We start from the raw sequence: 13,684 nt of genomic DNA on the forward strand, positions 1-13,684 counted from the left end.
AATCATGATGTATCTTAAAAATATAATTACATATTATGATTTATATTTTGTTTTGTAAAGTTAAACTGCATTTCCTCTTTGGAAAAAAATAAACATCTATGTGATGAGGCACAGTGGGTCATTGCTGTAAATTGCATCCTTTGGTGATTAAGGATGTATCAAGAGTGGTATTTGAAAAGCATGAAATACAATCCCAGATACACATTAAAATACAATACAGTATACCTTTACTCATAAGACGGGAATCAGCCAACCAAACAGCTCTCTCAAGAACATCTGACACACAAGGGAACATATTTGATACTATAAAATCCTGCTGTTACAGTACATACACAGTATACAGATGTATACACATGTATTCTCTTAATACCAAATGAGAAGTATAACTCACTAACTTGAAAAAGGTACTTCAATCTAAGGTATTCTTCTACGGTTCTTATTTTAATAACATAATCAAATTATTACATTGAATTATTTGACTTTACGTAAAATGGCTAAATGTGACACTGTTATGACAAGATGTAATTCAAAGCTAGTCCTTGTCTTTTTGTTTCAGTGTGGATCATGTCAAATGACTCTTTCACTCTGGCTGCCTACAGTAAAATATATGAGCATAGATTCATATATCTGTCTGTAATGATTATATTATACCCAATTACCATCATGGGGAACATGTTGTTGATTTACATCATTTGCACTGAGAGATCATTACACAAACCCATGTATATTCTGATAGCTAATTTATCATGCATAAGCTTGTATGGTGGTTTTGTTTTCACTCCTAGCATTTTGTTTAATTTATTTACAGGAAACTATCAGATATCAAGGGTATTTTGTCTCATGCAAGTATTCAATGTGCATACATATGGTGGATGTGAGATCACAAATTTGATGGTAATGGCTTATGATCGCTACCTGTCCATATGTTTCCCTTTCATCTATGAGAAAGCAATGACTCCTACAAAGTTAATTCTAATCATTGCTTTGATATGGTTGATACCTTTCGGCAGGTGCTGCCTTTGTATATCACTTACCGCAGGCCTCACACTGTGTGGTAGAATCATTGAAAAGGTATATTGTGACAACTTATCATTGGTGAGACTGGCCTGTTCAGACATCTCAGATTTGAACATATTCTCCACAATTAACATTTTTATTTCTGTTATTGCTCCATTTTTCATCATAATTTATTCATATGTAAGAATAATTTTAGTCTGTCTAAACTTGACTAAATCAGGACAAACCAAAGTTTTAAGGACATGCGTACCACATTTAGTTGCAATTTGCAGCTTTCTTATAGGTTGTTCTTTTGAACTGTACCAAAACAAATTCAATATGAGCTTTCTCCCCTACTCACTTCGTGTAGTACTTTCATTGTACTTTTTGATTGTCGGACCAGCTATTAATCCAGTCATCTATGGTGCTAGAACAGAAAAGATTAGTAGTGCCATAAAGAAAACAATATTTTGGCTCAAAAACGATTTTTGATTTTGAAGATGATCCATATTGTGAGAATTAAAAACAAATGAAAGAAAGATGTCTTTCTTCCAAAGGTTTCTACCCCAAGTCCTTGAGTATTACAGTCGGCCGACAGAAGCACATTTTCCTTATATCAGAGGGATAATTACAAAACCCAAAAGATAAAAGATACACTTAATTACTTTTACTTCAATCAATTTAGGCAAACATTACTTTTAATTGGACTTCGTGAAGATTAAGTGATTATTTTAAAGTAATTTTAAGTGTTTATCTGCTGCATGCTATGCTTTCCTTGTACTGTAATTGTACAAAAAGATGTCTCTGGTTTAAGATGCCTTCTGTAATATTTGCTTGGAAGACAATGTGACAATGTCATTAAACATGAAGATAATGATAATGGTAATGTTTTGTGCATACTATGAGACAAACTCATAGTATGCACATAGTATAACAAATAATTCACCTGTTTGCCTGATTCACAATAACATATTTTATTTGTGTTTCTTTGTGTAAGAACATGAAAAAGAAAAGGAAAATAACTTAAACATGATTTTCCATGCATAATTAAATATATATGTATGTTAAGGGTCATTAGTCCACCTTATCCCCTAGAAAGCAATTATGCACCCACAGATATCAGTCACCGGAGGGGTATGTGACCCAAGGCAAAATTCACAGGGCCAGTCTTGTTTTGGCAAGTGTCCCTTTACCCTAATTATGAGTACAATATGAGCTATCATGACCCAATGACCTATTGGGCCTCATAGTAACCACTCATAATGAGACCATGAATGTATTTCTTTATGACATTATTTTATAACACTTCTATTCCCTATATACATACAGCTTTTTTCTGATCATCGATTTTGTGTCACATCTGCAATGTTTTCATGCATTGCAAATGTAGACTGAAAGCAAACAACATCCCCAAAAACTACCAATGAAAATAAAGAAACTTTTCATAGTAGATCTACACGATAGATTGATGCCCGGTTTCAATTTGTAGTCCCAAAAAACTGCTGACATAAAACACTGACCGTTTTATTAAGAATAAAACAAGTACAACTTACAATGCATATTTGGCAAATGGAATTACTGATCAAAGCATCATCCTTTTCCTACTAAACTACCTCTTTGTATTTAACTCCTTTTCTTAAAGAACATTACTGTTCACAGTAAATAGGATATGATTGTACACATAATTATTTCTCGTCTCCTATTTTTTTTGCTCATGCCCCCTTAGGGGCTCAATACTTTGAATGTTGTAAATAATTTGTATATGGAACCATAACTTGACTTCCTTCTCTTATGAATAATACAGACACCCATAATATTTCACTCATTGTATTTTAATTGCATCTTTCAAATTGTTGTGCTGTACTCACACTCTGTGTATGAAAATTGTAAATTAGCAATCTTGTCAATTGACAGATATTTTGCTCCAGTATTTGCCGTCCACTACAAAATAACAACATAATAACACCTTCCAGAGTTTGTGGTTTGTTATTCTATCTTTGGATGTGTTCATTTGGAAGCTGCGTTGTCACATTGCCTCTGACATTGCATTAGAATGTTTGTGAAAATGTCATTAACACAGTTAATTGTGAACTGTTGGCCAAACCTGATTGTTTAGACACCACAGTGAAAACACAGGGCTCTTCTTTTCTTTTGTAAATGTAATTTACCAATAGGCCAATCTTGTCTTTTTTAAACATGATTGAGGCAGTGGGTTTTAGACACCTGGTGGTCATTGTGGTAATTTCTCCCAAGACTCTGAGAACTCCTAAAATAATTATTATTACAGAAATGCCAAACAGAAAGAAAATAAAATGGACTACTTAGAATGATGACTCAAAACCTAACTGTGTCTAACTGAGATGAAACCGTACATTGTGCTACTGTAGGCCTACAAGCCAAGCAAAAAATGTATGATGTATTACCACAAAAATCATGGTCGAGTATTGTACTGTTTGAGATTCAGGTCAAATGTTCAGGCCAGGTTTTAGCTGGCAGTCAAGGTTTAGTTCATGGATGGAAGATGAGAGAAGAAGATGAAAGCTTGAATTTAAATGTTTTGTGCTTCACATTCTACAGCTCAGCTTAAAGTGAATCACATGCACCAGGGTCCAAAGGGAACTGGTTGGCAATCAACTCTGATCATGCTAACTCATTACACTTCAGCTCAGGAAAACTCAGAAACCAATTTTCACAATTTATTTACAATTTACAAAAACAGGAAATACCTTGAGCATTGGAGCTCTGCTCAAGAGGGTAGGCCTACCCCCTGATACAGGAATGTATACAATGCAAGACAATAATAAAGGCAGGATAATTTTGATAATGGCTTAACTGATATTGCTAAACAATTCAATTCAACATAATTTGCGTTCACTTGTTTGAGTTTTTCACACAGGCAGGGTGTACAGACATAAGGATCCACACAGTGTAAAGCTCCCTTGTATGACTAACACAAAGTTTACCATACTGAACCATAGAAGGATTGTCTTCAAATGAACTCAGCCTACATCAGGTTTGGATATACAGTACCACTCTATGTAATATTTAACACCATTACAGGTTTGGATTTTAGATGTGCAATGTCATTGGACCATGCAGAAACTCTTCCTCTAAGGATTTTTCTAATAGCAATTTGGATCTCCTTGGTCCTGATCCCGTAGATAAATGGATTTAACAAAGGAGGGAACAGAATGAACGCAGCTGAACTAATTATGTTGACCTCTCTAGAAATAACACTGTTTTCTATTCTATTATAAATAACAGAGAAAAGTGTGGCTGTAGAGAAATTAATGAAAATTATCAAATGAGGGGCACATGTGCTAAAGGCTTTCTTTTGTGAGTCCTTTGAAGCTTTCAAGCAGACAATTAATATTCTGATATATGACAGCACTACTAAAAGAAGTGGTAAAATCACCAGGATTGATATGATGAATATACCATATAAATTGCTGACAGCACTTCGAACACAAGACAAGTTAACTATAGCCAGGTTATCACAAAACAGCTTGTTAATGATATAACCACAAAGAGGCAGTCTTGAGGTAATAAACACCTGAATTGCTAAAAGGATAATAGGGATGAAATTGACTATGACCAACAACAATTTTACTTTAAAGGGGGTCATAATGCTATAGTATTGCAATGGCTTACAAATTGAAACATACCTGTCATAAGCCATTGCAGTTAAAATTGCATAAGCACTTGTTGCATGTACATTAATAAAAAACACCTGCAATAAACAGCCTTCATAAGTAATGTCAGGTACAACCTTAATCAGATTTTCCATTACCTTAGGACAGACTGATGTACAGCCTACCAGTCCATTCAGTGCCAAGTTGAACAATAATATATACATCGGCTTGTGTAAGTTTGAATCAACATAGATAACACACATAAGTACAAGATTTGAAAATGTTGTGAGACAAAAAAGTAAAAAGGTTAGTACAAAACCTCCATTATTTACCGGCCCTGGAGGTCCATATGCTGTCAGAAGAAAAGTAAAATTCATATTCCAAAGAATTGAGGATCAAGGACAATATTTGTGAAATACAATTATAAGTAAACAAAAATAAATGTTAACATCACCACACAACAGACATTCCGGTTTACCCTACCAATGAACAACATAGGCTACACATTACACTGAAGAACTTACAGTACAGACAATCAATCTCAGATTTACCAAATGCAGAAGGAACCTTGAAGAGCATTTCATTTTCTGCACTATAAATACTTTCCTCCTCACATCATGAGTGAAATGGCCAAGCTGTTTTTCAAAAACAACCCCCCCCCCACACACACACACACATACACACACACACACACACACACACACACACACACACACACACACACACATACACACACACACACACTGTTGGGGGATGTACTGTATGACTCATATGTCTTATTGCATGGATATGGAGAGTTCAAACACATACTGTAGTTACATATGGTTACATGGATTTGAATTTTATTGATTGATTGTTTAACTGATTTTTTTGTATACCTAACATGGCACTCAAACACAGAGCTTTGACATAAATATAGTTTGTTTGTAACACACATTGTGACTTTATACTCATATTTGTATCTTTATTATTTGTGTACCACTCACACAGCCAATCCTTTTACTTTCATAAATTATAAGTAAGTGCCAAACCTAAATGAAATATTTAAATAGTCATAAAACCAGTGGTAAAGAAGCTATTGCAACACTTACATTAAGATCTCTTTTAGCCATGTTGAGCTGGCACTATAGGCTATGGATATAAAGCACAACTCACAATGCATTATTTGGCAAATGGATTTACTGATCAAAGCATCATCCTTTTACTACTAAACTACCTCTTTGTATTTAACTCCTTTTCTTAAAGAACATTACTGTTCACATACAGTAAATAGGATATGATTGTACACATAATTATTTCTCGTCTCCTATTTTTTTTGCTTATGCCCCCCTAGGGGCTCAATACTTTGAATGTTGTAAATAATTTGTATATGAAACCATAACTTGACTTCCTTCTCTTATGAATAATACAGACACCCATAATATTTCACTCATTGTATTTTCATTGCATCTTTCAAATTTTTGTGCTGTACTCACACTCTGCGGATGAAAATTGTAAATTAGCAATCTTGTCCTTTGACAGATATTTTTCTCCAGTATTTGCCGTCCACTACAAAATAACAACATAATAACACCTTCCAGAGTTTGTGGTTTGTTATTCTATCTTTGGATGTGTTCATTTGGAAGCTGCGTTGTCACATTGCCTCTGACATTGCATTAGAATGTTTGTGAAAATGTCATTGACACTGTTAATTGTGAAAACTGTTGGCCAAACCTGATTGTTTAGACACCACAGTGAAAACACAGGGCTCTTCTTTTCTTTTGTAAATGTAATTCACCAATAGGCCAATCTTGTCTTTTTTAAACATGATTGAGGCAGTGGGTTTTAGACACCTGGGGTCATTGTGGTAATTTCTCCCAAGACTCAGAACTCCTCATGCCATGACCCCTGAATTTGATCCATCAACAATCCAACTTTACAAGAAAAATGGATAGCTGTTCTGCTTGTCCTACCATTTTTTTTTTTGTTCTTACTTCAAACTGTATGATTGAGATCGAGAGTAACAGACCAACAGCAGACTACTGTGTCCATTATCCAAACAAGTCAAGAACCTTAAATAATTATCATTACAGAAATGCCAAACAGAAAGAAACACACAAGCCTGTTTTTTGGAATACTACATTAAATGTAAAATAAAATGGACTACTTAGAATGATGACTCAAAATCTAACTGAGATGAACTGAGATGAAACTATACACTGTGCTACTGTAGGCCTACAAGAAGACTGCAAAAATGTATGATGTATTACCACAAAAATCATGGTCGAGTATTGTACTGTTTGAGATTCAGGTCAAATGTTCAGGCCAGGTTTTAGCTGGCAGTCAAGGTTTAGTTCATGGATGGAAGATGAGAGAAGAAGATGAAAGCTTGAATTTAAATGTTTTGTTCTTCACATTCTACAGCTCAGCTTAAAGTGAATCACATGCACCAGGGTCCAAAAGGAACTGGTTGGCAATAAACTCTGATCATGCTAACTCATTACACTTCAGCTCAGGAAAACTCAGAAACTAATTTTCACAATTTATTTACAATTTACAAAAAAAGGAAATACCTTGAGCATTGGAGCTCTGCTCAAGAAGGTAGGTCTAGAGTCCAACTGATACAGGAATGTATACAATGCAAGACAATAATAAAGGCAGGATTAATGTCGATAATGTCTTAACTAATATTGCTACACAATTCAATTCAACATAATTTGCGTTAACTTGTTTGAGTTTTTCACACAGGCAGGGTGTACAGACATAAGGATCCACACAGTGTAAAGCTCCCTTGTATGACTAACACAAAGTTTATCATACTGAACCATAGAAGGATTGTCTTCAAATGAACTCAGACTAGATCAGGTTTGGATATACAGTACCACTCTATGCAATATTTAACACCATTACAGGTTTGGATTTTAGATGTGCAATGTCATTGGACCATGCAGAAACTCTTCCTCTAAGGATTTTTCTAATAGCAGTTTTGATTTCCTTAGTCCTGATCCCGTAGATAAATGGATTTAACAAAGGAGGGAACAGAATGAATGCAGCTGAACTAATTATGTTGACCTCTCTAGAAACAACACTGTATCTATTATAAATAACAGAGAAAAGTGAGGCTGTAGAAAAATTAATAAAAGTTATCAAATGAGGGGCACATGTGCTAAAGGCTTTCTTTTGCGAGTCTGTTGAATCTTTCAAGCAGACAATTAATATTCTGATATATGACAGCACTACTAAAAGAAGTGGTAAAACCACCAAGATTGATATGATGACTATACCATATAAATTGCTGACAGCACTTCGAACACAAGACAAGTTAACTATAGCCAGGTTATCACAAAACAGCTTGTTAATGATATAACCACAAAGAGGCAGACTTGAGGTAATGAACACTTGAATTGCTAAAAGGATAATAGGGATTAAATTGACTATGACCAACAATAATTTTACTTTAAAGGGGGTCATAATGCTATAGTATTGCAATGGCCTACAAATTGAAACATACCTGTCATAAGCCATTGCAGTTAAAATTGCATAAGCACTTGCTGCGTGTACATTAATAAAAAACACCTGCAATAAACAACCTTCAAGAGTAATGTCAGGTACAACCTTAATCAGATTTTCCATTACCTTAGGACAGACTGATGTACAGCCTACCAGTCCATTCACTGCAAGGTTGAACAATAATATATACATCGGTTTGTGTAAGTTTGAATCAACATAGATAACAAACATAAGTACAAGATTTGAAAATATTGTGAGACAAAAAAGTACAAAAGTTAGTACAAAAACTCCATTATTTACCGGCCCTGGAGGTTCATATGCTGTCAGAAGAAAAGTCAAATTCATATTCCAGAGAATTGAGGATCAAGGACAATATTTGTGATATACAATTTTAAGTGAACAAGAATAAATGTTAAGATCACCACACAACAGACATTCAGGTTTACCGTACCAATGAACAACATAGGCTACACATGACACTGAAGAACTTACAGTACAGACAATGAAGCTGAGACTGACCAAATGCAGCAGGAACCTTGAATAGCATTTCATTTTCTGCACTATAAATACTTTCCTCCTCACATCATGAGTGAAATGGCCAAGCAAACCCTCCCGCCCCCCCCCACACAAACACACACACACACACGCACACACACACACACACACACACACACACACACACACACACACACACACACACACACACACACACACACACACACACACATACACACACACTGTTGGGGGATGTACTGTATAACTCATATGTCTTATTGTATTGCATGGATATGGAGAGTTCAAACACATACTGTAGTTACATATGGTTACACAGATTTTAATTGGATTGATTGTTTAAATGATTTTTTTGTATACCTAACATTGCACTCAAACACAGAGCTTTGACGTAAATATAGTTTGTTTGTAACACATATTGTGACTTCATACTCATATTTGTATCTTTATTATTTGTGTACCACTCACACATACAATCATTTTACTTTCATATATTATAAGTAAGTGCCAAACCTAAATGAAATATTTAAATAGTCACAAAACCAGTGGTAAAGAGGTTATCGCAACACTTACATCAAGGTCACATAAACTACATAGCAATACCTATAGTAACAATATTGTAGTTACACAGAAACGTCCTTATGGTTTAGTGGTAAAAGTGAAACTTAATATGGGGGAGGTTGGACTTTGCAGGGATGTTAGCATTTATCTTGTTTTAATCACAAAACCTTCATCTGTTAACCCCTTACTCCCCTCCCCCATACTGTGCCTTCTTACTGCTAACAATTAATACCATCAACTTTCATAGCATTTCCTATGTAGCTACAATGTTTTTACTCTATGTAGTATCACTATGTTATGTAAGGGATAATGCCTGACGGGATAATGGCACCGGACGATTGCCTTCGCGGAGTCCATTATTTTCTGATAATGGACACATCGAAGGGCATTATCCCGCTTAAACCATGACCTGGGTGAATACTATCATAAAATAATAGACACCCTGCTACCAATCAAAATAGAGTATTCAACCACACCATGGTGTAATCTATAATTACAGGAATCCCTGTGTGTGTGTGTGTGTGTGTGTCTGTATGTGTTTGCCTACGATGCTTTGGATAAAAGTGTCTAATAAATTATGACATTACTATAACAGCAGACTAGGGTAGGATATCCATCATCAGTTATGCCAAGAGCCTTACATAAGTCATCTTTTTTAACATTTTATTATAGACATGCCAACAGACATAACACAAGTCTTTCAGGAATACTGTTTAAAATGGACGAATGTGTCAAATAAAACGGACTGTTTCCAAGGAATGACTATAAACTGAGATTAAACTGTATTACTTTACCAGAAGATGACAACAAGAAAAATGTGCTACCGTACGAATCATGGCAGGCTGTATATTTTCACTGTATTGAGATAAGAGAGATTGAGAGTCAGATAACCAGTCCAGGTTAGCAGGAAGTGTAGGTTTACGTAATCAGGATTTCATTACAGCTCTAAGTAGAATTTGACACCATTACAGGTTTGGGTTTTAAATGTGCAACGTCATTGGACAATCCAAAAACTCTTCCTCTAAGGATTTTTCTAATAGCGGTTTTGATCTCCTTGGTCCTGATTCCGTAAATAAGTGGGTTCAGCAAAGGAGGGAACAGAATGAACGCAGCTGCAATTATTATGTTGACCTCTCGAGAAACAACACTGTATCTATTATAAATAACAGAGAAAAGTATGGCTGCAGAGAAATTAATGAAAGTTATCAAATGAGGGGCACATGTGCTAAAGGCTTTCTTTTGCGAGTCCTTTGAGGCTTTCAAGCTGACAATTAATATTCTGATGTATGACAGCACTACTAAAACAAGTGGTAAAACTACCAAGATTAATGTGAGTAAAATACCAAACACATTGCTTGCAGCACTTTGAACACAAGACAAGTTAACTATAGCCAGGTTATCACAGAAGAGCTTATCAATGATATAACCACAAAGAGGCAGACTTGAGGTAATGAACACTTGAATTGCTAAAAGGATAATAGGGATTACATTTACTATGACCAACAACAATTTGACTTTAAAGGGGGTCATAATGCTATAGTATTGCAATGGCTTACAAATTGAAACATACCTGTCATAAGCCATTGCAGTTAAAATTGCATAAGCACTTACTGCATGTGCATAAATAAAAAACACCTGCAATAAACAACCTTTATGAGTAATGTCAGGCACAACCTTAATCAGATTTTCCATTACCTTAGGGCAGACTGATGTACAGCCTACCAGTCCATTCACTGCAAGGTTGAACAATAATATATACATCGGCTTGTGTAAGGTTGAATCAACATAGATAACAAACATAAGTACAAGATTTGAAAATATTGTGAGACAAAAAAGTACAAAGGTTAGTACAAAAACTCCGTTATTTACCGGCCCTGGAGGTCCATATGCTGTCAGAAGAAAAGTCAAATTCATATTCCAGAGAATTGTATCACCACAGGACAGTATTTGTGATATATACAATTATAAGTGAACAAGAATAAATGTTAACATCACCACACAACACATTCAGGTTTACCGTACCAATGAACAACATAGGCTACACATGATACTGAAGAATTTACAGTACAGACAATCAAGCTGAGATTGACCAAATGCAGCAGGAACCTCGAAGAGAATTTCATTGTCTGCACTATATATACTTTCCAAAATGCATCAAGAGTGACGTGGCCTTCATTACATCAAGTGAACGTTTCACCCATAGATATCACCCCCCCCCCCTCCACACACACGCACACACATTCTCCCTACCACTTTTTTAGGACTTATGGCACATCTTTCTTTACGGATTTACTGAGAATTCGAACATGTCGTGTGGTTACAAGTTGAGCCTTCAGTTCAGCTCATTCCAAAAACACAATTAGTTGTGTAGTTATTGTAAAGTGTTCCAAAAAAGCTATTTTTGACAGGTTATCCATGCCCCCGAGTGACATTCCTTTTCATTTAATGTAATTATCTTTTGTAAAATACCCTAATTTTATTGGGAAAAAAGACAGCCCAATCTGTATGTATAATGTATCATTAAAATATCCTATATAATGTAATTTTGTGTTGTGTGTTGCCCGTCTTCACAAGAATGGGTTGAAAATCATTTCAAATTCTGGGTTTATAAGTATTAGTTCCAAGAAGCTACGCATGACTACTGAAAGCAACTGTTATATACAGGACTGTCATTGATACATGACAGTTACAACAGGAACACATGTGGGTGAATAATAATATAGAATATGTGAACATATGTGAACATATGTGAATATGTTTAACAATTAAAAGGCAATAATAAAGGATCACTGACTAATTGTTTTGAGAAAGTGAAATATAATTGGAAAAAGGTGCTCAGGTTAAGTTCATGGTTTCAAAATCTCTCCTCTCTCTCTCTCTCTCTCTCTCTCTCTCTCTCTCTCTCTCTCTCTCTCTCTCTCTATCTCTCTCTCTCTCTCTCTTCTTAGAATATAAATAAACAGAAATCTGCATTTGTCCTGGCCAGTGCAAGGCCATTGTTGACCTCATGTCTGTAATATTAATGTAAAATACGATTTCCTATCTTCACTGGATTGCTTTAAAAAATATATTTTTTCAGAAATGGAGAACTCATCCGAATTAACATGGTTTAAACTCATTGCTTACAGTGATATGGGGAGCATGAGGCCCTTTTACTTCACCTTATTAATCCTTATGTATTTTTCTGTAATAACTTTTAATGTTCTCACAATAGGACTGGTGATTTTTAATAGGAGCTTGCATGAACATGTATTTTCTACTTTGCAGTTTGTTTGTGAATGAACTGTATGGCAGCACAGGGCTTTTCCCATGGCTTATTCATAACATGCTTTTAGATGTTCACCACATTTCTAGATTCCATTGTATATTGCAGATATTCTGTGTCCACACATATGCTTCTATTGAGTTAACAAATCTGGCTGTGATGGCATATGACAGATATGTGTCCATTTGTTATCCTTTGAGATACATTGAAATTATGTCTCCAATGCATATATATTTGTTGATTGCATTCATCTGGATATATTCATTTGGTAAGTTCTCTGTTACACTCTCAATGACTGTTCAACTCCGTTTGTGTGGACATTTAATCGCTAAGATCTATTGTGATAATTATTCACTTGTCAAGTTGGCTTGTGAAGATACAACATTGAATAATATTTATGGAAGTTTTACAATGTTTTTATCAGTAGGCCTTCCATTGATTCTAATTATTTATTCGTATGCGAAAATTCTGAATATTTGTTATAGTTCTTCAAAACAGTCACAGCAGAAAGCTCTTAACACTTGCATCCCACATATAATGTCCTTGCTGAATTTTGCTGTGGGCTGTTTATTTGAAGTGGCCCAAAGTCGGTTTAACATGCAACATGTTCCTCTGATACTCCGGATTTTTCTGTCTCTTTACTTTTTGATTATCTGCCCTATTAAATCCCATCATTTTTGGGGTGAAGACAGCAAAGATTAGGGAATCTTTCAGAAGATTCTGCATCAAATTATGGCCTTAATTCATGAGAGGACGTAACCATGTCGAAGTGTTTTTTGTTGAAATTTACAATGCCTATAGCCGGGAGAGCTGATAACTGGGGATGATCAATCAAGGGACCTGCTTTAGCCCGCTCTGCTACTGATGTATACAATCATTATCTTTACAATTTCTTAATGTCTTGTAATTGTTATTATGACTACACTTATGTAATCCTTCAAACTGTAGACAGCAATGCAACTCTGTGATTTACATATGTTTTTTATATATAATAAATTTAAATATTCCATGCATGTTACAGCAAATCATTTGTATTTGCCTGATTTTACTCCACCTAGTGTTACTTCCATCAAATTACAACCTATTCTGTTGTAAACATGCAGGTCTGTGCCCATGTCTACTGTTGAATATAACAGCATGTTCGGCTATATTTAAGAAATACTGTTTTGGTTGAATACACACAAGCAAACATTTGTGTTCGGTCACCATGAACAATTTGCCTGTCCAA

At 35.2% G+C, this 13,684-nt stretch overlaps 5 protein-coding genes across 5 annotated transcripts; 2 read left to right on the plus strand and 3 right to left on the minus strand.

Annotated features, from left to right (window-relative positions):
* Positions 1-564: 564 nt before the first annotated feature.
* LOC134029401 (olfactory receptor 52A5-like) lies at positions 565-1,488 on the plus strand. Its single transcript, XM_062473497.1, has 3 exons — positions 565-598; positions 1,040-1,108; positions 1,301-1,488. The coding sequence occupies exons 1-3, from the start codon at positions 565-567 to the stop codon at positions 1,486-1,488; spliced, it is 291 nt and encodes a 96-aa protein (XP_062329481.1).
* Positions 1,489-4,030: 2,542 nt separating this feature from the next.
* On the minus strand, positions 4,031-5,005 carry LOC134029403 (olfactory receptor 1-like). The gene has a single exon (XM_062473499.1). The coding sequence runs from the start codon at positions 5,003-5,005 to the stop codon at positions 4,031-4,033; it is 975 nt and encodes a 324-aa protein (XP_062329483.1).
* A 2,488-nt stretch (positions 5,006-7,493) lies between these two features.
* Positions 7,494-8,462, minus strand: LOC134029404 (olfactory receptor 10J5-like). The gene has a single exon (XM_062473501.1). It carries the CDS (start codon positions 8,460-8,462, stop codon positions 7,494-7,496), a length of 969 nt encoding a protein of 322 aa, XP_062329485.1.
* A 1,674-nt stretch (positions 8,463-10,136) lies between these two features.
* Positions 10,137-11,105, minus strand: or60a1 (odorant receptor, family 60, subfamily A, member 1). The gene has a single exon (XM_062473502.1). It carries the CDS (start codon positions 11,103-11,105, stop codon positions 10,137-10,139), a length of 969 nt encoding a protein of 322 aa, XP_062329486.1.
* Positions 11,106-12,272: 1,167 nt separating this feature from the next.
* Positions 12,273-13,198, plus strand: LOC134029406 (olfactory receptor 52D1-like). The gene is given in 3 exon segments (XM_062473503.1): positions 12,273-12,436; positions 12,438-13,118; positions 13,120-13,198. Coding segments are annotated over 3 exon segments (924 nt in total).
* The last annotated feature ends 486 nt before the right edge of the window (positions 13,199-13,684 follow it).

This window comes from Osmerus eperlanus, chromosome 11 (genome assembly GCF_963692335.1).
Source record: "Osmerus eperlanus chromosome 11, fOsmEpe2.1, whole genome shotgun sequence".
In the NCBI taxonomy this organism is placed as follows: domain Eukaryota; kingdom Metazoa; phylum Chordata; class Actinopteri; order Osmeriformes; family Osmeridae; genus Osmerus; species Osmerus eperlanus.